At 41.2% G+C, this 25422-nt stretch overlaps 1 protein-coding gene across 10 annotated transcripts in view; it reads right to left on the bottom strand.

Moving 5' to 3' along the window:
- PTPRA (protein tyrosine phosphatase receptor type A) overlaps positions 1–25422 on the bottom strand; it is a 138084-nt gene that overhangs the window by 23486 nt on the left and 89176 nt on the right. For 9 of the 10 annotated variants that reach the window (XM_036323327.1, XM_036323333.1, XM_036323325.1 and 6 more), the window contains 5 exons: positions 19055–19139; positions 17517–17590; positions 17175–17311; positions 4584–4674; positions 2499–2575 (listed from right to left, as the gene is read on the bottom strand). In XM_036323327.1, coding sequence (XP_036179220.1) covers positions 2499–2575; positions 4584–4674; positions 17175–17311; positions 17517–17590; positions 19055–19139 — 464 coding nt within the window. The remainder of the gene's footprint in view (positions 1–2498; positions 2576–4583; positions 4675–17174; positions 17312–17516; positions 17591–19054; positions 19140–25422) is intronic. The other variant, XM_036323335.1, reaches the window with a different exon arrangement.

Here is a 25422-nt window from a genome sequence, read left to right as displayed (position 1 = left end):
GCCTCCCTACAAAAAGGTCCAGGCAATTAACAAGAGTTTCCATTCTAGAAATTTCCAAGGGATTAGCTTTAGATAGCAGGAATAAAAGATTACATGATCTAGGTAGTCTTCTCCAAGTAAATTATTAATGAAGAATATCCAAATCCCAAATCCCAGGCTAGACCCTATTTCTGACGTGTCTCAGAGCCTTACAATCTGGGTCTTAGTATTAATGGATAGGAACCCTCTAAGGCAGAAGCAAATGTGGTGGTTCCAGGGATGAAGCTGGGCTCACACTTGGAAAAAAAATGGTTATTTTCTTGATGATGCTTTACCCTGGTGCAAAGACTTTCGGGGAATAACCTGTGGGTATGGCAGGTCAGCTCCCAGTGTTCTGGGTTCTCCACTACAGGCAGTGAGAGAAGAAGCAAAGGAGCACTGGGATATAGCTAAGGAGCCTCTGAGAAACTAACAACTGGCAGTAACTGCTAAAGACCTATACACTCTTAGACATCTAAAGGTGAGTGAGGAGATTGGTTCCTTCTAAGACTCCAGGCTGGAACCCACTTGCCAACTATACCACTGCCTCTTTTGCCTCCCCTTGTGACCAATGTCAGGTTTGCTTTCACACTTTTGTGTTCCCCACACCACAGGTCCTAGTCTCCACTGGCAGTTGCCACCACTTCCCTTCAAGATCCATCTGTGATCTTAGCTCTCTGCAAAAAGGGCTTGGTAATGGTTGCCAGGGATAGGAATGGGGTTTAACTGTATCTGGACAAGAAGTTTTTATTGAAGTAATCAAATGTTCTAAAACTAAGAGGCAATAACTAAAGGGTATAGGGTTCCTTTTTGGAGGTGATGAAAAGGTTGTAAAATCGACTGGTGATGGCTGCATATATCCGTGAATATACTAAAAACCACCGAATTGTACACTTTAAATGGGTAAAATTATGGTATATGAATTACATATACTAAAGTTAAAACTATTCTTAAACAATTAGGGTGATGGCAGGATGACTTGGTAAATTTTATAAAATTTACTGACTTCTACACTTTAAATAGACCAAATTTTTGTTATATAAACTATACCTCAATTAAGTTGGAGAGAAAAAGGGTTTGGTAAGTATAACTGGCAGCCTATAACAAATGGCCTTGATTTGCTTCAAAGGACACTGTCTACCCCTATACTCCAAATCCAAGGCACATTTGCTCCCTCTTTCTCACTTATCTCTCATCTGCACTTAACCCTGCTGACCATCTGACATTTCCTCCATGCTTTACTTTTTGCCCTCTGAGGTGCTCTTCTCTCCCAAGTCTCCTTTTATCTTATTCATGAGTGTCTCTTGCTCAATGTGTGTGTGGCAGAGGCTGGTGGGCCCCAGGGCCCAATATTCTCTCTCTGAATAACTTCCAAGACCATGGCTTTGGAATATCTCCTCTGAGCTCCAGATGAATATGACCAACTGTGTGCTGGACATCCACATGGATCACTGTATTTTCTATAAGCTCTACTCTCGAAAATATACAATCAATCACCAAGTCCTGTTAAGTCTACCTCCAAAGTAGCTTTTATTTTGTTGCTTCCTCTTCAACCTTTCTACAGGCCCTCATCATCTATAACCTACTACTGTAACAGCCCCTAGTTGGTCCTCTTAAATCCATGTTGCACATAGTAACCTGAGTGACCAATATACAAATGTGGCCATGTCACTTCTTGTCTTTAATACCTTCGATACTACCCCATTGCCCAGAGAATTAAAACCCTTAGCTGTACTGAAAAATTGCAGCTACTATAAGGTGGCTTATTCAACACCCAGTCTCACCCACTGCTATCCTGACTTTCTTACTACAGGGGCCAAGACACTAAAAGCTAAATTCCCTAGATTCATCCCTTGCAGTTTAGTTCTGCACAGACCTAGCAGATGCTCCCACATAAGACCAGGGGTAGAAGTGAGCGATGTGAGATAGTGATTGTGCTAGCAAGATTTGGTCTTTGGGCAAGCATGGCAGAAGCATCCAGGTCTTCTGCAGAGCTTTCACTATGAGAGTTACAGGGTAGTTGGGTACCACTGTGACTGCTCTATTCCTCACTGAGCAGCACCTTAGCTTGGTTCATTGGCTCTCCCACAGATTTTGTAAGCTATCCAGTATCTTATAATAAACCCCTTTTACCTGGCCAACATGGCTCAGTGGTTGAGCATCGACCTATGAACCCGGAGGTCACGGTTCAATTCCCGGTCAGGGCACATGCCCAGGTTACGGGCTCGATCCCCAGTGGGGGTGGTGCAGGAGGCAGCTGATCAATAATTCTCTCTCGTCATTGATGTTTCCTATCTCTCTCTCCCTCTCCCTTCCCCGCTAAAATCAATAAAAATACATGAAAATTAAAAAAAAATTGTTTTCAGTCACTTAAAAAATTGACTCCTCAGGGAAAACTTGAAATGACAAATACTCCTCTTAACATGAAGCTGGGAAGGACACAGTTCAAGATAATGAATGAGAAAGCTTGAGTTCCTTACATTGATGAATGAAGCATTGATGTAATCAGAATCTGGAACTCCTTCAACTGGTGTCAGATGGACTCTAGAGTGATCATCTAGGAAAAAAAATTAATCTTTAAATATTGTTAATATTAAAATAGTTAAATCCAATTTTATTTCTCACTGGTCCTGACACAATCAGGCCAGATAAGACATTTGTGCCTATGTGTATAGAGACACAGATGTATAAAGATGTCACTGCAGCAACTATTTATAACAGCAAAAATTTGGACATATCTCAATCATCATTAGGGGATTAGTTAAATAAATTAAGATATGTTCACAGCTCTGGCCGGGATGGCTCAGTTGGTTGTGCACTGAAAGGTTGCCAGTTCGATTCTGGTCAGGGCACATGCCTGGGTTTCAGACTTGATCCCTGGTAGGGGGCATGCAAGAGACAGCTGATCAATGTTTTGCTCTCACATTGATGTTTCTTTCCCCTTTTCTCTAAAAATCAATAAACTATTGTTAAAGAAAAAAAAGATATGGAATAGTAAGCAGTTGATAAAGAGGAAAGTGAGTACTTTTGTTTCTCAACAGATGAATTGACAATATACACTGAGTGGCCAGATTATTATGAGTGGCCAGATTATTATGACCACTCCATCAGTACTTCGTTGGGCCACCTTTTGCCTTCAATACTGCGGCGATTCTTCTTGGCATTGACTCCACAAGATGTAGAAAAGTGATGCAAGGAATCTGACACCATACCTGATGGATAGCACTGTCCAGTTCTGTGAGATTTGATGATTGTGGAACCAGTTGCCTGATGGCTCTTTTAACTTAACTTCATCCCACAAATGCTCAATTGGATTGAGATCTGGTGATTGTGGGGGCCACCTAAGCAAGGTAAAGTCTCCCTCATATTCTTGAAACCACTCCTGCACAATACGAGCACCGTGGCATGGCGCATTGTCTTGTTGGAAGAAGCCATCTCCATTGGGATACGCCATCAACATGATAGGATGAACTTGATCAGCAACGATACTTAGGTATGTTGTGCTATTCAGACGTTTATAAGATCTGGCGCTCTAGCAACTTCAGCGTGAAATTATAGCTAATTTGCCTACAAACGTCAGGTGGTCATAATAATCTGGCCACTCAGTGTATATATATTGTTAAAAGAAAAAGGTCTGCCCTGGCTGACTTGGCTCAGTGGTCAGCATCGACCCAAGGACCAAAGGGTCTCAGGTTTGATTCCTAGTCAAGGGCAAGTACCTCAGTTGCAGGTTCCCCAGCCCTGGTAAGGGTCGGGTGGGGGAGAGGGGGCAACCAATTGATGTGTCTCTCTCATGTCGATGCTTCTTCCACTTTCTCTAGAAATCAACAGAAAATATATCCTTGGGTGAGGATTTAAAAAAAAAAAGGGGGTCTGAACAATGTATACAATATACCAATTACATTAAATACATACATATATATATATAATACACATACATATATTCATACACAAATAGGAAGACATAATTACAGTATGTATATATAAATATATAGTGATCTCTAATATGTTTAGCACTCAAAAATATACCAGGTCTTTAAATAATAAATTATATAATTTGTACACACAAAAAAAGTCATTATAAAAACAAGACAAAGTTCAAATATTTTGCTCTCTTATCCCACTGGATTATGTATATCCCACATTCTGGAAACCCCTGGTCTAGAAAAATGTCTGTTAGGCTATATAGATCAACTAATGAGTAATGACTAACTCTGGGAAGGTTTATGAAGAGAACTCTGTATCATAATTTCTTTGCAATGAGCACTACAAAAAAAACCTCCATGAACAACCCACTTCTTATCTGGTCCTAGTGAAACTGCTCTCCCTAACCTCCTAGAAACTTTAGGCCTGCCACAAAAAACTAGTTAAGCACCCCTACTGACTTTGTAAGCACCTGGAGTCGCCTTGGGAACCATAAAGGCAATTTCAGATTGAGAGAAGGCCTGACCTTACTCTCTTTACCAACCCGCCTATTATTAAACACAACATTCTTTCCAGCCTCAGAAAAACTGGCTAGAGATGCAGTTTCAGGTTACATCCCTAGAAACCCTACAAACACTCACAAGGCAAGATGTTTACATATCGATTTTTTTCCTTATTTTCCTCCTTGGAGGCAGCTTCACAGGTGGCCTGGATAGGACAAGCAGGGAGAGCCTGAAAGGTTAAGAGAAATTAGAGGAGTTACTTACAGGGATAAACACCAAACATGCAGACTGCTACACCAACTCCAGACCTGGCAGCAAGTTCTGCCTTTCCTTGGGGGAAAAAGATGGGTCCAAGGGAACACTTGCAGCCTAACACAGAGCGTGCTCCTTTTTCTAAAGTGCCTACAAACTTCTTAGAGTTTACCACCAAGAATCCCCAGGAGCCGAATGCCTTCTGTTATTATGCAGCATGCTCTTTATATGGTTACTACATGGTTAGGGGCCTGTTACAGTGCTGGGCCAAAATGGACCACCCTGTTAATTGGAGTGGAGACATAAAGGGATGAGCCACTTCTCCTCATGCTAACCACAATGCAAAGATAAGATGCATCTCAGAATGAACCACACAGGAGTGCTCTGGACGGTTAGCTGAGTTAGGTCCTCTCTAGGGCCCTGACAAAGGAGCATGGCAACCCAGCCTCTAGCATCATGTAGCAAGGAAACAAGGACAGGCATTCACAGGGATTCAGCAGTTAGGAAGCAGAGGACCTGGTGAGGTGGCAGTGACTATGCAGCAATTCTGAAGGACATGTGTATTGGTAGGTATATGGATAAGTACAAATGGTTTCACACGAGACAGTCTGGATTGTCTGAACTTGAGCAAAACAGTTAAACTTTCTAGGCCCAAATGCCCTCATCTGTAAAATTGGGATGCTAATATCTGCCACATAAGAAATAAATAAAATAATCTGTCTGGCATAGAATAGGCATTTAATAAATTAATTTTAAAAAGGAGCGGGAAGCTAAGCCTTATTATTTGAACTGTTTTCTTTTGATATGTTCCATATATTCAAAACTAAGAAAGCAAAAAGGGAAACAGTTAAAAAATTCCAACCTAGAAACCTTTCTATAAGTGATTTGGAAATACGTTTTATAAGCCTTAAAAATAAAATTAAAAATATTCATACTCTTTGATCTAGCAACTCCACTTCTGAGAATCTAGCCTAAAGAAATAAAAATCTCTATGTTCAAGTTATTTACTTCATTAAATGACCCAAAACTGAAAACAGCTTTAATATTCAGCAGTAGTAAAAGAGTTAAGTAAATTATGATTCATGTATTATTTTTCACTTACTCCTTTAACAAATTATATATTGTATACCTCTCAGATACCGGGTTAGATACAGAGCAAACAGTGGTGAATCAATCATATACACAGTTCTTGCTTTCATAGACAATACAAACTTGTGTGTGAAAGACGGACATTAAACAAATAAATATAAAATTATACACCACAATAAATGTAATGAAAGAACAAAATGCTATTAGAGAAAGTATACCCAAAATCAGAGGAAGGATGAGTGTGGAAAACAGTATTCTAGGCACAGTGGTCAGCATCTGTGGTGACTCAGAGAGAGAGGAGAAGGCTTGGTTTGTGGGAAGAACTAAAAGGTCAGTGAGCATATTATACAGAAAGTGTGATTGGTGGGGATGGCAAGAAGTGGGAGGAGATGAGCTTGGTAAGGTTAATTCACATTTTTCCACATAGGTCCTTCAATCGAGAGCTTGAATTTTAAGTGCAGGAGGAAACCATTCAAGGTTTTAAAGCTGCAATCCATGCCCTGACTGGTTTGGCTCAGTGGATAGAGCGTTGGCCTGTGGACTGAAGGGTCCCGGGTTCAATTCCGGTCAAGGGCATGTACCTTGGTTGCGGGTACATCCCCACTAGGGGGTGTGCAGGAGGCAGCTGATCGATGTTTCTCTCTCATTGATGTTTCTAACTCTCTATACCTCTCCCTTCCTCTTTGTAAAAAATCAATAAAAATATATTTTAAAAAAAAGCTGCAATCCAATATACATGTTAAAGAATCACTCTAGCTGATACATGGAAAATGGACTGGCAAACAAGAATAGAAACATGGAAAGATGAAGGTAAAAGGAAATAGATGCATTTGAGATATATTCTGGAGAAGAGTTACTAGATTGAGAGATGGACTGAAAGGAATGTAGATTGGGGAGAGAAAGAGACAGGAATAAAGGGTGACTCTTTGGTTTCTAATTTTGATAATAAAAAATATGATTAAATAAAGGAAATGCCAGCCTAAAAGGAACTAATTTTACCAGATGAAAGCAAGATCTCTAAGAAGGGAGCAAACATGTTTCCTGGGAACCATCAAGACAGTGATAAAGAGAAATTAAAAGATCCTAAGATAAAGGGAGTCAGAATCTCATAATCCATCTGCCTTCACTTACGATTTTCTGTTCAGAGTTAAAACCCTGGAGATTTTACATGTTATTTTTATTTTAAAAAATATATATTTTATTGATTTTTTACAGAAAGGGAGAGGGATAGAGAGTTAGAAACACTGATGAGAGAGAAACATCAATCAGCCGCCCCCTGCACACCCCCTGCTGGGGATGTGCCCGCAACCAAGGTACATGCCCTTGACTGGCATTAAACCCAGGACCCTTCAGTCCGCAGGCCAAAGTTCTATCCACTGAGCCAAACCAGTTAGGGCTACATGTTATTTTATTGAGAAGCAATTTCTTTAGACCTGATGCTGCCAATACTTAAGTGGGGGGAGGCGGGAGGGAGGGAGAGTATCCTGAGCAGGACTCTTACACATGAACAGAGACCCTGCTTAAGACTGGAATTTCCCAATTCACCCAGATAGGCTAGATTTCCATGTTTCCACCCTGGTCAGAGCAAGATAAGATACAAGATTTTAAAGCCCCCACAAGTAATTCAGAGGCATTACTTTCCCAGTACAGGCCTTGTCTAAAATGATGTAGAACAAAGGTAGACAGCAAGGCTTGAAAATAGTCCCCAGGGTCAGTAATACATGACCATAGTCCTATCAGCTAATAACCATGACCACAGTCCTATCAGCATCCCTAGCTCCTCAGGTCATGATGAAGAAAAACTAGTTCTCCAGCCATGCTAAGTAAGGTTCCTAAAAGCAAAGTGAGGAAGAAACAGGAGCTACTGTTTGACAAGAGAAAAGGGCCTGCTCTAGAGAACATGGTGCTAGATGCAAAGGATCAGGCTGAAGAGCCTATGTCAGGGATGAAAACAAGGAGAATCCTACTCCTTTTCCTTTCTAACCTGAAAAACCTAGCCCAGAGCTAGGAAGCAGCAGATAACCAGAAGGATTTAGATATAAAATCTCTTGAAACACTAGGTGGCATCAAAGACCATTTCATCCCTGCTTAAGCCTTCATTGGAAGCAAGATTAAGCCATTTTAAAAAACATGTTGTTTTTTAAAACATTGTTTTTCAGTTTTTATATTTCTAAAAATACAAATATATCCATCACATAATGTAACTTACAAGTTCTCTTTGGTCTTTTCCCTCATCATATACTCCTCCTCACAAATAAACTTAAAAATATTGTGTTTATCATTATCTTGCTTTAATTTATTTGTACCCCATATATCTTGTATCCTTAAATAATATTTTTTATTATTCAGTCTACTTTTTGATAACAATTGAATCATAATCAAGTGGTAACTTGTTTTTATTTTGTCCCATGTTATGTTCTGAAGACTCATCTAGGTTGTTCCATGTAGCCAAAGTTCATTCACTTTACTTTGTAGTGTTCCATTTTGAGTCCATACCAACATTTATTTACCCACTCTATTACTGACGAATACTGGGGTTGCTTACAGTGAACAATCCTACTTCAAACACAAATTGGTATGTGTTTCCTCATGCACATGTGCAAGAGTTTTAGGTATGAATACAACTTTACCAGATAAGGCCAAATTGTTTTTCAAAGTAGTTGTAACAATTTACACTCCCATCAGCAATGTAGTGTTCTCAGTAGTTTTGTATACTCATCAACATTTGCTATGGTCAGACTTTAAATGTATCAAATGTCGGTTTAATTTATACTTCTCCTGATTTATTAATGAAGTTGACCATCTTTCCACAGATGACTGGTCAACAGGGTTTCTTCTTCTGTGAACTACCTAGCAAGTATTTCCCCCTTTTCTCCTGGATTGCTTGTTTGTTTTCTTAATTTGTACGAGTTGTTTATATATTCTACTCATTCTTCATCAGTTATAAGTGTTACAGATATTTTTTGCCAAGTTTGTGGCCTGCCCTTTCATTTTTTATGGTATCTATTTATAAACAGAAGTTTTACATCATAATGTAGTCAAGTTGGTTAATCTTTCCCTTTATCAACATTTTAAGTCTTAAGAATCCTTTCCTACTGTGAGATTTTATTTTCCTACATTCATTCATGTTTCATCATTCTGTCTGTTAGATTTCAGTGTGCACACTAACTGGGACTGATTTTTGTTTCTGGTATGAGACAAGAATTAATTTTCATTTATTACCCAATTGTTCCAGCATTATTTATTGTAAAGACCATCTTTTCATCTAACAAAACTACAACAGCATTTCAGTCATGAGTAGGCTTCCACTTACACACAAATCTGCTTTGGAGTTCTCTATTTTATTCCACTGATCAATCCGTCTATCCCAGTACCAATACGTTACTGTCTTACTAGATTTTATAATACTCTTTAAATCTGGTAAGGCAGATCTCCTCACCTTGTTCTTCTTCTTCAGGAATGTCTTGGCTATTCTTGAATCTTTTCTCCTCCATATAAATTTTAGAATCAGCTTGTCAAGTTCCACAAAAAACCTGTTGGGATTTTTATTGGAATTGCATTGAATCTACATATCAGTTTGGGGAGGATTGACATTTTTACAATATTGAGCCTTTAATTTAGGCTTTTTCTTTAATGTCTTCAAACATTTAAATATTTTCTCTAAAGATTTTGTAAATATTTTGTTAAATTTATTCTTAGGTACTTTATATTTTAAATGCTACAGCAAATGGCCATCTTTTAAAAATTAGTATTAGATTCTGACTGTGGCTTATGCAAAGAAATGCATTAATTTTTAATGCTGTTTTTGTATCTATCAATCTTACTAAAATAACTTACCAATTCTGATAATTTATCTGATGAGACTTTGCATTTCTCTGAGGACAATATTCTATTCTGTGAAAAATGCATATTTTGTCTCTTCCTTTCCAATCTTTAAAACCTTTCATTTCTTTTCCTGCTTCACTATGCTAAGATCTCCAGTACTGTTTTGAATCTCATTCATTCACTTTTATGTTTGAATTCCCTTTTAAATACTCTCACCTAACAGCTACCAGTGCCTGAATATTCTGCTGTGATGGGGAATCAACACCTTCCAAGGTAGTTTATCTCATCCTGGGACAGTTTATTTGGAAGGACCCAACACTCAGATACACAACTTCTTTTGCATTTCTCTTGTACTGACTAGTGTAAAACTCAGATGTCAGCTGGCACCTTCTCTGCCTCTTGGAAGCTCTGAAACCCCAATTCCCTAGAATGCTGAATTCAAAGCCCTTGACACAGCGCCTGCTAAATTCTTGTGTTTGGCTCTAATTCATTTGTTTAGAGACAACTCATCAGTGTAGATGCTACTTTGCTTCTACTTCACTCCAATGTCACACAGTCCTGTCACCAGATTACACACACAAGCCTTTTCATCTGGAAATCCAAGAATTAAGCTGTCTCTATTAAAGATGTAGGATCCTGCCCTAACCGGTTTGGCTCAGTGGATAGAGCATCCGCCTGCGGACTCAAGGGTCCCAGGTTCGATTCCGGTCAAGGGCATGTACCTTGGTTGCGGGCACATCCCCAGTAGGGGGTGTGCAGGAGGCAGCTGATCGATGTTTCTCTCTCATTGATGTTTCTAACTCTCTATCCCTCTCTCTTTCTGTAAAAAATCAATAAAATATATTAAAAAAAAAAAAAGATGTAGGATCCTGAGCAATGGGGTGTCACATCTTGCAATGCACAGATTTTAACCGTCTCACCAGCTCCACCTCATTCCTTCTCTTCTCGCTCCCTATCCCCCCCCCCCCCTTCCTCTCAGGAGCTAACCAAATTTTCGTGTGTGTGAACATGCTTTAGGGACCTCAATAAGTGACTTTTCAAAATGTTTCTTTTAAACAAATTCAGTGCTTCCTTCTAAGACAAATACTGGTCAATAAAAAAGTTGCAGCTTATAATTCTAGGACAAACACAATCTCATGGAACTTTCAACCGTGGTAGATGCTATACTCTTTCATAAAGCCTGTCAAATATCTGAAAACAAACTGTTGTGTCCTATGCCTATTGTTCCTTCAGCTGTTCACCCCCATGGTACATTTTTTTCTCCAAAACAACTTCCCATTCCTTTTCACAGAGACCTGACCACAAGACTCCTGGCGTAGTTCAAGCTAGGGACATCAATTCTTTATTCTACATGCAGTACATCCATCCTGAATCTAAGCTCCATTCGCTGTATTTACCATATATATTTTTTAAAACCTCTGCTTTAAAAAACATTATAAAAGAATATGCTTGTTGTAAAAGTCAAATAAATTCAGAAGAGGAAATTCCCTATCATGTCTCTCCTATATTCTACTTTCCCTTATAGGTAACCCATTGCTCACCGTCACAGTATTCTTCTTCCAGATTTAAAAAAAATGCATTAATACACTCATATATTTTTTAAAGGGGGTATTATACCATGTATAGTCCTCTGTAATGCGTTTTCTTCATTAACAGTACAACTTAGATTTTTCTATGCCAACACATTTATTTTAATGACAGTACAGAATTTCATAATGGACACAAGAACTCATTTAGCCATTCTGCTATTTGATAGATATCTGCTTTTTATTTTCTTTACTATTAGAAATAATGCTGTAATGAGCATCCACGTACAAATACATATTTGGTTTTCTGTTAGAGCAGTGGTTCTCAACCTTCTGGCCCTTTAAATACAGTTCCTCATGTTGTGACCCAATCATAAAATTATTTCGTTGCTACTTCATAACTGTAATGTTGCTACTGTTATGAATCGTAATGTAAATATCTGATATTCAGGATGGTCTTAGGCAACCCCTGTGAAAGGGTCATTCGACTGCCAAAGGGATCGCAACCCACAGGTTGAGAACCGCTGTGTTAGAGTCTCAGAAGTCAGGTCAGATAGTGTGTGTATTTAAAATTTGCTTGATACTGTTAAATCATCCTTCCAATGCTATACCAATGTGAACTCTTTCTACCTGTCAATGACAGTATATGTATCCCCATACCTTTGCCCATACTTGGTATCAGTCTTTTAAAATTTTCATATCTGACAGGCTCAAAATAATGGTTGTTTTAATCTTGCCTTCCCTGATGACTAGATATAGTTGAGCTTTTTTTCATATGCTTATAGACCTTTTATTTTTCTGTGAATTGCCAATTTTGCTACAGCAGGTTTGTAGAAGCTCTATATATTATGGAATAGTCTGTCTACCTGTGGCATATAGCTTCTTCCAGTTGGCCACTTTTTATGGAGACTTTTTTTTTATAGAGATGTTTAACATTTTAAATACATTTACTACCTTTCAATCTATTCCATTTTGGAATAAATCTTGTGTTTTGCTTAGAAAGGTCCTCCTTACTCCATGATCATAAAAATACTATTCTATGATAGAAGACACAAATTGGTGTGTTTGTCCTAGGTGTTATTTGTCAGCTTCTTTCCTGATAGGGTTAACTGATGCAAGCACAGTCACACTTGTCCCATACGGTGCCAACCAGATTCTCTTTGCCAGGCAGGACTTTGAAAGCAGCAGAGGCTTCTTGAAAGGACCCTAGAGCCAGCAGAACAGGGCCTGCTCTGCCCAAGTGCTGGTAGCCTACCTCATCTTTTGGTTCTGTCAACTTTTCCAGTGTCTCCCCAACTGACAGTTTTGTTGTTTTGCTTCATTTAGTTGTGTTGACTTCTCTAGTTTTTAAATAAAGGAAGTGACTTAGCAGTTAGTATCAGTGAGTGGGTTGTAGTTGAGAAACTGATGGGAGAAATGTGGGTGATGTAAATCTGATTCCCGTGTTCAGATAAAGAGAAAGGAACTTCAGTTACTGCTTGTAATCACCTGGAATGTGTTTCAGCTGGTGGTAAAGGGGTGGGAGAATTCCAATTAAAAGTAGATGAGCCAAAACCGGTTTGGCTCAGTGGATAGAGCGTCAGCCTGCAGACTGAAGGGTCCCAGGTTCGATTCCGGTCAAGGGCATGTACCTGGGTTGCGGGCACATCCCCAGTGGGGGATGTGCAGGAGGCAGTGTGATCGATGTTTCTCTCTCATCGATGTTTCTGACTCTCTATCTCTCTCCCTTCCTCTCTGTAAAAAATCAATAAAATATATTTAAAAAAAAAGTAGATGAGAAATGTTGACACTGAGAATTACTTCTGACAACGTCTGGTAACAAAACAAGAAAAAGCCCAGCTCCAATATCAAATGCTCACCTGCACAAACAGTGCGAGGCTCAGGGCCTTCCTATGACTGGCTATGTTTTCTGCTGAACCAAATGTTAACATTTCAGAATTTTGCTGGTTGCTAAATGTTAATGACAATGGAATTCACATCTTTCCTGGGTTGCTTGTATGAAAGACAGGGCCTTGGTGAGACAATTGAAATAATGCTGAAAGGCAACAGAGGAGTTGGCAAAGGCCAACTTCTAAAAATCTCTCTACTGTATCTTGTTTTCATGGTGAAAAGTTCTCTCCACTCTCACGGCTGATGGATATAAGGATGCAAGCATAACACATCCTAGAGCAGTGGTTCTCAACCTTGGCTGCACATTAGAATCACCTGGGAATCTTTTTAAAATCCTGATTTCTGAGCCTCCAACCCATAACAAAGAAACAGAATTTCCGGAGGATGCGGCATTTGGGGCCTTGACTTACGAGTGTACTGACTAACGAGTTTTTCGAGATACGAGCCGTCTCTCAGCTGATTTTTTGCTTTGAGTTGAGTTGGGAGCTAAAATTTGGGTTACGAGCCAGCTTCAGATACCCCACCGCTAGTTGGTGCAGCAAACGTCACAGTGATTTGACATATGAGTAATTTGTATGTCCACAGCACATCAACAGGCATATACCATGAACTGTCGTCTTCATTTCCCCCTAAGATTCTGAAGCCATTTGCCATGGTAACTTCACTAGGTAAAGGGGAATCACTATTTGGGGTCTGGCTTTGAGCTAACTAATTCCTGAGAACCCAGAATGTCATTCTTTTATGCCAGCTAGAATGGAGCTTTTGCAGGCCAGCTGATGGAAGGAGTTTTCGCCTGCTGAGCTGGCCTCACATTAGGAACAAAGTATTTTCCCAATGTATAGTTAGAATAGATATCTTTAGCAAGCAGCAAAATCCCCACACTAGACTACCTGAAGTCTTTGGATAAGGACTATACAGTAGCAAGAGCAAATGCAAATTGCTGGAGGAGCAATCTCTACCAAATGGTAAGTCCCTAGGTGAGTCACAGAAATCCTAAGTGCTATAGAAGACTTAAAAGTTGCCGGATAATGATGAGATAATCCATGCTTGCTGGGCCATTTTGGATTTTGGAGACAGCATATAACACATGTTGATATCCTGCTTTGACTCATTTATTGAGTGATCTGAAAACAGAAGGCTCTCTAGCTGATCAAAGCCATGGAGAAACTGGCATATGGGGCCCCATGTGTCTGGTTAAGGTTGAGCAGGAGAATCATATTAGAAAACCTTAAGATTTGGGGGACAAGACCATGATCTTGTCAGCATACTCTGGTAGAGAATGTAAGTCTAACCATGGGACACTAGATATCCAAATGACTTCAACTAAAGAAGTATTATGTGATTCAACAAGCCATAACTTTGGACATGTCCAGCAGAATTCCACCACCAGCTGGAAGTGATGTGTATGGAACATTTGCAACACACCCACTCCCTTTAATAGACACCTCTGACTTCCCGATGATTTCAACAGTTGACTGACAAAGAAAAACATCCAGCCTAGTGTACAAATGGCTCTGAGACATGCTAGCCCATTCTGGAGGTAGACTGCTGTGAGATAATCGACTTAACAGATGACCCTGAATGGTATAAAAGAGAAATCCTTCTAATGAACAGAACTTCAAGCAAGGCACCCCACTACCTACTTCATTGGCGATCAGGATCTAAACCGATCCCAAGGTATTAGACGACTGAAATAAAAAAGATAGGAAGTAGTTATGTCCTCCCAGATGGCACTCATTGCTAACCGCCAAGGAGATCTTGGTTAGCCCTTTCCCTTAATATCCCATTGCTGGCCCAATGAGCCCATGAATATAGTGGCCATGGTAGCCTGGCAATTGGCTCTCACCACAGTATCTATTGAATTTGCCTACCATGCCTCTAAGAACACCACCTCTATTCAAGGATTTACTGGGTTGCCTTATCATGGGATCTCAGTGACTATTACCTCCAAACAAAGACTTCATTTCACACACAAAGAGGTATGGCCATGGGGACACATACTCCATTACCCAGAAGCAGTTGGCACTACAGGCTCCAATAGTGTGTCTATTGGAGACCTAGTGATGGTGCTGAGGCTGGGAACTCTTTTTAAATCCTCACCTGAGAATATGTTTTTATTACTATTATTTTTTTTTTTGAGAGAGAGAAACATTGATGTGAGAAACATTGATCAGTTGCCTCCCAAATGCAACCTGACTGGGGATTGAACCCGAAACCTTTGGGTGTGGCACAACCCTCCAACCAACTGAGCCCCCCGGGCCATCGCTTGGGTGCTATATTGTGGGGACCAAGTCTCAAGCAACAATGAGCAAAAATGATGCTGTTTTTTTCAACAGCCAGAAAAAAGGGTCCAAGTTATTCTATTAACTCTTGCCCAGTAAACGGTCTTTTGCTTCAGTTCTTGCCTCCCTCCCAGCTATTCTTCACTTGGAGCTAATGATTTTCTCAGAGTGCAAAACTGACCACATATCTCTGTTCCCCTAAACCCTTCACTGGTGGAGCAGATGAGTGGTGACCCACCCACCTGGTAATTGAAGCTCCTTTCCTTCTTGCTATTAGAGCTCCACTAATTTGGACTGGGTTCTGTCAGTTGCAGTAAGCCTATTTCTTCCTTGCTTATGACTGGTTTAAACAGAAGCATGTGACAAGGGAAGTCTTCAGAAGCTTTTGGGAAAGTTTTCCTCATTGGTAAAAGGAGACACACAGAAAGAAACAGTCATCCTTTGTCCACTGGATCTTGTGAAACCTCCATGTGGTGCCTTGAACTGGGGTAGCCATTTTGGTGTCACAAGGGGAGCCAACTTCAGTTGAAAGGTGTAAAGTGACTGAGAGTTTACCAATGCCCAAGTTGGTCCTCTATGTCCTCAAATCCATTCCCCTTTCCCTAATCATGACCAGCTTACGCCAATCTATCAGCACCTCTGGTATCAACCGCTGTTGTAGCCCCTCACTGTATTCCCTGCACCTATTCTGATCTCCCCATGGGCCATTCTCTATATAGCACCATTTTATTTCAAAATACAAACCTGGTTAGTCCATAGCTCTATTTCCTTCACGACAATCTGTAAGATCTATAGCCTGGTCTCATCTTCTTGCAGTTTCATTTCTTACTATTCTCTAGAGTCTCTGCCCTTCGGCCACACATAGCCCTTCTTTATTTTCTGAATGGGCCCTTCCCTCACCCACCCTCATTATTAACAGTCTGCTCCTGCTATTTCGAGTGTCTGGAAAGTCCCCCCCACTCCACCCTCCCATCTCCCTTTCCCCAATGTCTTTGCCTTTGATTGGGTCTCAATGAAAACATCATTTCTTCAAAGAAGTTCTGACCTGGGATCAGAACCGATGGGCTAGAACAGCCGTGGGCAAACTACGGCCCGCGGGCCGGATCCGGCCCGTTTGAAATGAATAAAACTAAAAAAATAAAAGACCGTACCCTTTTATGTAATGATGTTTACTTTGAGTTTATATTAGTTCACACAAACACTCCATCCATGCTTTTGTTCCGGCCCTCCGGTCCGGTTTAAGAACCCATTGTGGCCCTCGAGTTAAAAAGTTTGCCCACCCCTGGGCTAGAATCACCAACTGGTAGATTCACAAATATGTTCTGCTTTCTTGAGGGAGTTATAAAAAAATACGAATCTAAATTCCCAAGATGAGGCCTTTACTCTGCAGTCTGCCATGGTCCTCATTTTCCACACTGAGCTACTCCTTGTCTACTTAAGACACTCTGGGATCCCTAATCCAAACTCTAAAAGGCCACCGTTAATAGAGGCTCCTACTACTATGCGCCAGTCCTTTATGTCCTATATTGCTATTTGAACTTAGTTATTTTTGTTCTTATTTATAGACAGTGAATTTCTTGAGTGTAGAAATTAAATCTGTTTTTGCTCCCCAGCAAATCCCTGGCACCTAGCACATATTAAATGCTTAATAAGTATTTATTAAACAAAGTAACAGATGTGATGATGAATGAATAGATGGATAGATAAGGGAGGTCATTTCCTGTCCATAATCATATAGGAAAGGAGTCAGAAGAACTTGGTGAACATTTTCTCACCTCTTAACCCATTAAAAACCTGTTTTCTCCTCCAACACCTTAGGTCTGCCTTCCTCCCTGCTGACACACCAGTCTCAGCAAAAAACTCACGTTGAATTCCTCTCTGAAGAGTTTGTTGTCATCGGCCATTCTCCGGTTAATCTCCTCTTCCAGCTTGTCTACGGGCAGAGGTGGATACTTCCTGTTGGTGCTTGGAGACCTGGCCAGAAGTGGCACACTCTGGGGTTCTGCAATGCATAAAGGGGAAAGTTAGTTATGTGCCCTGGGGACTAGTCCTTCTCTGGAAACTAAATTGGGGATTCTAGCTCATGGACCGAGCTTCCAAGAACTAGAGCTGCTCTCTTCAAGTCTTTTTCCTTTTAGAATAGGGAAATCACTAATTTCTTGTTTTTCTTCTCCATGAAGGTTTCCCATGCCATTAGAGTTCCTTACCCACATCCTCAGTGCGGCCATTGGATAAGCGGAAAGAATTGGAATGACTCCCAGCTTGCTTGTATTTCTTAAACCTAATGAGAAAATGTGAAAAACTAAGCACAGAGGCAGAAGAGACCAATCATTGGCTTTGTATTTCCACTTTCAATTCAGCCTTTCTAAATCTTCTTTACCAAATAAACAGGCTTAAAAAAAAAAAAATTAATTGACTTGAGAGAGGAAGGGGGAGAGAGAGAGAGAGAGAGAGATAGAAACATCAATGATGAGAGAGAATTATTGATTGGCTGCCTCCTGCACACCCCCGACTGGGGATCGATCCTGCAACCCAGGCATGTGCCCTGACCAGGAATCGAATCCGGGACCCTTCAGTCCTCAGGCCAGTGCTCTATCTACTGAGCCAAACCGGCTAGGGCTAACCAGGCTCTTTTAAGAGACAGGTCCTGCACATGATGCTCCTGCTCACCCTCAGCACACTAGAACAGCGGTCGCCAACCTTTCGGACCTCACGAACCACATGTGGTCCGCAGACCACCGGTTGGCGACCACAGCACTAGAATCCAACCCAGGTATCACCAAGGGTATATTCTAGCTTGTGTGACTATGTGCAGTTCTAGTTCCAGAACTCCCTGAAGATTACAGTCATACCAGGTGAAAAAAGGATGAGTGGGTAGAGTATAGTAGGGGGAAGGAGTAGATAAGAATATCCATATCAAATAAAAATACTGTTATTTCCCCAGTGCAACCAGGGAAAAGATCAGAGTTTCAGACTGGGTGAGCACAGATCTGGTCTTAAGTCTCCTGCAGGATGGTGGATACACATGACAAATTATAGGGGTGTCCAAGGTTCCCCTCTCTTTATATCTGTAGAACAGAAAGAGAGCACACAGAGCAGCTTAAGCCAAAGATAAGGGCGAAGTTAAGCCTAATTAGTCAGGGCGGTAGGAAGATAACAAATACACTTCCCTCTTCTCTCCCTTGGGTTCCCCTTTCTTGCTTTTGTTCCGTTTGAGTAGTATTATCTGGAGGATCTTGAAAGAAAGTCAGACAGAAAGGGGAACCCTATAACTCACATGGTTTAGTGCAGTATGCCAGGGTAAGGAGTCCTAGAGGGGTTTGGGGACAAAGCCCCAGGTATAAATATTTTATAGGCTTTATTATATAGAGACCAGGGGATTTTTAGGGGTTGCTTCAACAGGGCTAGATATGAAGATCTTAAACACTTATCAATAATAATACAGACTGTGGCTTCTTCCCTCAACCTCCAAACCACCATCCTGGACTTTAGATTGCAGTAGAGTTGGGAGGCTGGACTTGGATAGGTGGAAGCCAAGAGACGGGGCTGGGTCTTGAGGAAGACTATGTCGCTTTTAAATAATTTCTAAGTAGAAATTTAATCTTATGAGCACTATCCTGAGTCATTTCCCTCTATCCTCTTAATTATTCTTATCCTACTGTCTTCTGAACTATGTAGGCTTGAGGCCCTGGGGTTACTGAAATAGAGGCCACGAGAATGGAGAAGCATTAGTTCACATGCTCACCTTAACATGTACAGAACTATGATAATAAAGACGATCACTAGCAGAGAGGACAGGGCCACCATCACTGCAATAATTGGTGTTTCATCTGAAATTGAGAAAAGAAAACATGTCATTACTATTGTGTGCAATGGAGGGCTCAAGTTGGGTGCTCTGGGAAATACCCAGGAAGAAGGGCTCATTCAATGCTTCTGTAGAGACAGGGCATGAACAAAATGAGCGAGAGAGACAACACTTCCTACTGCTACCCTATCTCTGCTTATCATACATTTGTTTTCTGTCTCCCTGCATTTAAAAAATGCCGGGAGCCGGTCCATCCTTGCTGTTTCAAGGGACCTGGCATATATGGCATACTGTTCTTAATATGTTTGCTCACCCTCTTGGCACTATGTGTTTTAACCAAGGTCCCCTCTCTGAGAAAGGTTGTTTCCCCAGGTAGGGATTTTCCCCTGAAGTTAGGGAGGGAATAAAACCCCTTAACTAAGTGCCCGGTGGGTAATTAATCACTTTAACTATGAACAATCATGCTTAAGCTACATAATCTTTACTCCCTGGAATGGAGATAAGAAACGCCCTAACCTTTGGAATAGAGATTGATAGGATTGGAATCAACTGGTATAAATACAGATGTAACAAGACAACAGGACACAGAACCTAGACACAGAACCTACACAGAACCTAGAGACAGAAGAACTTCGCTGGAGAGAACATGGCAAAAGATCCTGGACAGAAACTGGAAACAGAACCTAGAGACAGAAGCTAGAGACAGAACATGGCAAAAGATCCTGGACAGAAACTGGCAACAGAACCTAGAGACAGAACCTAGGGAGAGAACCTGGCTGAAGATCCTAGAGACAGAACCTGGCTACAGAACCTAGATAGAACATGGCAAGAGAACCTGACTAGAACCTGGTGACTGAACCTGGCTGGAGAACCTGTACAGAACCTGGCTGGAGAACCTGGCTGGAGAACCTAGCAAGAGAACATGGACACAGAACCTGGCTGGAGATCCTAACCAGAACTTCGCTGGAGATCCTGACCAGAACTTGGCTAGAGATCCTGGCTAGGCTGCTGATCAACTGAACGCTGTCTCCATGTCATTCCTTCTTCGCTGACTCCGTCCACACCTTTGGGGACCCCTGGACCTGCTGGGGCTGGACCCCAGCAAAAAAATATATTTTTATTGATTTCAAAGGGGAGGGGAGAGGAAAAGAGAGATAGAAATATCAATGATGAGAGAGAATCATTGATTGGCTGCCCCCTGCTGGGGACCAAGCCCATAATCCGGACATATGCCCTTGACCAAAATCAAACCCGGGACCCTTCAGTCTGCAGGCCAATGCTCTTTCCACTGAACAAAACCGACCAGAGCTGTCTCCCTGCATTTGAATAAAAGCTCTTTGAAGGCATAGACTGTTTTGTTCATTGCTATAGAGCCTAAAACAGTGCTTAGTACATAAACAAATAAATATTTGAAAGCATGAACACATCCAATCCTGATGGCAATCTAGGTATGAGAGTCAACAACATACTCTCTCCCCAGCCTTAATGGGCTCCACCTAGAGCAGTGATGGCAAACCTTTTGAGCTTGGCGTGTCAGCATTTTGAAAAACCCTAACTTAACTCTGGTGCCGTATCACATACAGAAATTTTTTGATATTTGCAACCATAGTAAAAGAAAGATTTATATTTTTGATATTTATTTTATATATTTAAATGCCATTTAACAAAGAAAAACTAACCAAAAAAATGAGTTCGCGTGTCACCTCTGACACGCGTGTCAGAGGTTCGCCATCACTGACCTAGAGGAAGACAGGAGATAAAAGAATTTTCCTGTCATAAACTCAGATTGTTTCCTGGCATAGAGAATACTGTTCCTGATTAAAGCAAGCAGACATTAGATCCTTAAGCACTATGTATCCAAAATGCCGGTACTCGTTTCTACTTCTTTCCACAGCCAGAATCCCAACTACAGCAAGATATGGCTTGGAGATATATTGGAAGGCAGGTTCTTGGATTTCCATTCCATAGGGCCTGGCTTCCTTTCCATCCAAAACTTAGCTTTCTTTCTTATGGCAGCTAACCAGGTGCTGGCTCATTCTCCTCCACTCTCATGCCCCTACCACTAACTACACAACATCTTGAGTTTGTAACTATCTTCATCACTTTCCATCCTACTAAAAGGGAGGACAAGTCCCTCCCATGTGAAAGTCAATCCTGCCACACATCTATTACTGTTACCTCAAAGACTTGTCTTCTTGACTCATTTACCCCCCTCTACTCACCAACAGCCCCATGCTTCACAGTTAACTTCTCACAACAGTTGTCTTATAAAAACAGTCATTTTCTCTAATTCTTTACCTCTGGATAACTCCTTAGCCTATTTTGTTCTTGACTCCTACCTCAGTGCTCCATTTAAATTGCTCATCAAGCCCAGCTGGTGTGGCTCAGTGGTTGAGCATGGACCGATGAACCAGATCAACGATTCAATTCCTAGTCAGGGCACATGCCTGGGTTGCGGGTTCGATCCCCTGTGGGGGTGTGCAAGAGGCAGCCAAGCAATGATTCTCATCATTGATGTTTCTCTCTCTCTCTCTCACTCTCCCTTCCTCTCTGAAACCAATAAAAATATATTTAAAAATAAATAGAAATTAAAAAACTCATCAAAAACACACAAATGGCATATTACCAAATCCAATGGAAACATTCCCATTCACACCTGATTCAACCTCTTAGTAGCATTCATTAAAAAAATATTTATAGACCAGCAATTCTATGCTAGGCACTGTTCTAGACCATGGGAAAAGAAAAGTGAGCGGATACTGTTCATTAACAAGTAAACACATAATTTCAGCAAGGGACAAGTGCTATGAAGAAAACAGTATGATTAATTCAAATGGCAGCAGAGTAAGGGGAAAGCACACTCACTTCCTCTCAGGATCAAACTGAAATTACAACTAAATTATAAAACAATAAACCTGATAACCAACTGAACTAGCTAAACAGAAGTCTTATAACCAAGGATTTACAGAAGCAGCCTGGCAGGAATGGTGGAGATGCGAAAAGGGCTGTGAATCTTGAGGGGTGGCATGCGCAGTGGCTGAGAATCTTGAGGGGTATCTCAGGTGCAAAGGTTCCCTCTGATGCGCAAGGAGTCTTAACCCATGCGGGGCTCCCCAGCCTGGAGCACCAGAGCAGGGAAGAGATGTCCATATAATATCTGGCTGTGAAAAATCAGTGAAGATCTATCCACCAGGGAGTATGCTAGAAACCCAGGCGCCTTCTTGAAGGGCCAAAGCACAAAATCTCATTTGTGGGCACTCACCCTGGGCTCCAGTGGAAGAAAGGCAGCTCAGAGGGTTGTGTGGCTTTGGGGAGAAGGTTAAAGGATCAGCTGCCAAGGGTCCTGTGCTGATTCCCTCACCCGCACTGCCAAGAGAAACCACCTTTCCTAGGTCAAGTACTCCCCTCCGTATAGCATCAGACTAAGTAAATGCACTAGCCCCACTCTCCCAACTCCCTGTGGCCTGCCGTGCCAAGCTCCCCTTCCTCCGCATAGCCAAATCTTGGTCTGTTTTAGCCTGATGAACTCTGCTGGCCTCACCAGGACAGCTCCCTGAGATCCCAGCCACCACAAAGATCCCCAGACCCCTAGTAGGTGGCAGCTGGCCTTGTTGTACCCTGAGACTTTTGCTGAGTATCATCAGACTCAGTTCTGGTGCCAAGTCTTAATTTGTATCAACCTGGAGAACACCAATAGCCCCTACCTAGTGACTAACTGAGAAGCTATCATGCAACCCACCTACCACCAGAGACTTTCAGTGACTTAGCCTAACAGGTAGCTGGCGGCAGATCTCAGGGTGTCTTGGGCCTTTTGCTGACTTGTCCCTAAACTTGGTGCCCATGGAAGCCAGCCTTGGTACGCAATTTGCCCTCTCTCATGCACACCCATGCCCAGCAGAGGCAACCACAAACTCAAACCATGGATTAGTTTGTAGCTCCCAACATGTAGCCGAGGGCAAGGCACGGGCAGCCCCTGATACTGATCTGCACCCATGTCCTTCTCAAAGAGGCCCCAGAACCAACACACCTGGTGGCAGGCTTCAGACCACATCAGATCATGACCTAATTAGCTCCACAAGTGGCATACCCAAAAGGAGCTCTTGGTAGGCACCAGACCCTGCAGGCATGAATTCCATGTTGTGGGGTCAGGCCCCACACAGACGATCGTACATTGTGGTTGGTGTTGATTCTCATAGCCAACCTGAGACTCAATCCCACTCACGGACAGGCCAACTGTAAGACTCAACTACAAAAGGAGGGCTCACATGACCCACACAAGAAACATTCCTGGAGCACAGGTGATCAGGGAGACTACACCACTGAGCTCCACAAGACACCTACTACATAAGACCACAACACCAAGACTGGGAAACACAGCAGATCTACCTAATACACAGAAACAAGTACAGAGAGGCAGCCAAAATGGGGAGGAAAAAAAGCCTCAAAGAAAAGGAGTAATCCCCAGTAAAAGAACTAAATGAAATGGAGGCAAGCAATCTACAAGATACAGAATTCAAAACAATGGTTATAAAAATGCTCAAAACACTTAGGAAAAGAATGGATGAACTTAGAGAGAACTTAAGCAAATAGATAGTAAACATACAAAAGGACACAGAAATCATAAGAAAGAACCAGCCATGAATGAAAAATGCAATGTCTGAAATGAAGAATATACTAAATGCAATCAGTAATCTTAGGTAAAGCAGACGAATGAATCAGTGATTTGGAAGACAAGGTAGCAGAAAACATGCAATCAGAGCAGCAAAAAGAGAAAAAGAATTTTTTTAAAAAATGAGGCTAGTTTGAGGAACTTCTGGAACAGCATCAAGTAATAATATCTGCATCATCGGGTTCCAGAAGGAATTGAAAGAGAGCAAGAGACTGAGAATCTATTTAAAGAAATAATGACTGAAAACTTCCCAAAACTGGTAAAGGAAAAAGACCCAAAAGTCCAGGAAGCAGAGAGAGTCCCAAACAAAATGAACCCAAAAAGGTCCACACCCTGACACATCATAATTAAAATGGCAAAGGTTAAAGACAAAGAGCATCAAAAGAAAGACAGTTACCTACAAGGGATCTCCCTTAAGACCACCAGCTGATTTCTCAATAGAAACATTTCAGGCCAGAAGGACTGGATGAAATATTCAAAGTGATAAAAAGCAAGGACCTATAACCAAGACTACTCTACCCAGCAAGGCTATCATTTAAAATTAAAGGAGAAATAAAGAGCTTCACAGACAAGAAAAAACGAAATGAGTTTTCATTACCACCAAACCAATATTACACAAAAAATGTTAAAGGGACTTCTTTAAGAAAAGAAAAGAAAAAAAGAGAATTAAATGCTCCAATTAGACATGGTATAGCTCAGCTGTGGGCAAACTACGGCCAGCGGGCTGGATCCGGCCCGTTTGAAATGAATAAAACTAAAAAAAAAAAAAAAGACCGTACCCTTTTATGTAATGATGTTTACTTTGAATTTATATTAGTTCACACAAACACTCCATCCATGCTTTTGTTCCGGCCCTCCGGTCCAGTTTAAGAACCCATTGTGGCCCTCGAGTCAAAAAGTTTGCCCACCCCTGGTATAGCTGAATGCATAAGAAAATAACAGCCATATACAGGGTGGGGCAAAAGTTTATAGTTGTTTATATGAAAAATAACACAATAATTAATAAATAATATTACAAGAGTAAACTGTGTTTCGCGTATTCACAACTGTACACCTAACTTTTGCCCTACCTTGTATATGCTATCTATAACAGACTCACCTCAGAATGAAAGATATACACACACTAAAAGTAAAGGGTTAGAAAAGGATATTCCATGTAAATCAAAACAAAAAAAAAGGCTGGGTAGCAATACTTACATCAGACAAAACAGACTTTAAAACAAAGGCAGTAATAAGAGACAAAGAAAGACATTACCTAATGATAAAGGGATCAATCCAACAAGAGCATAAAACCCTTGTAAACATTTATGTACCCAACAACATAGGAGCACATAAATATATAAAGCAAATACTGGCCCTGGCCAGTTGGAACATCATCCCATACATCAAAAGGTTGCAGGTTTGATTCCCTGTCAGGGCACATGTCTGGGTTACAGGTTTGATCCTTGGTTAGGGTGCGTCTGGGAGGCAACTGACCATCAATTCTCTCTCACATAGATGTTTCCCTCTCCCTCTCTCTCCCCACCCCACCCTCCCTTCCTCTCTTTTTAAAATCAATAAAAAACATATACTCAGGTGAGGATTAAATAAATAAAGCAAATATTGAGGGATATAAAGGGAGAGATCTACAGTAAAACAG

Source organism: Myotis myotis, unplaced genomic scaffold (genome assembly GCF_014108235.1).
Source record: "Myotis myotis isolate mMyoMyo1 unplaced genomic scaffold, mMyoMyo1.p scaffold_m19_p_9, whole genome shotgun sequence".
NCBI classification, from domain to species: Eukaryota; Metazoa; Chordata; class Mammalia; order Chiroptera; family Vespertilionidae; genus Myotis; species Myotis myotis.
The sequence above is the reverse complement of the archived record's forward strand: the minus strand, read 5'-3'. Positions and strand labels throughout refer to the sequence as shown.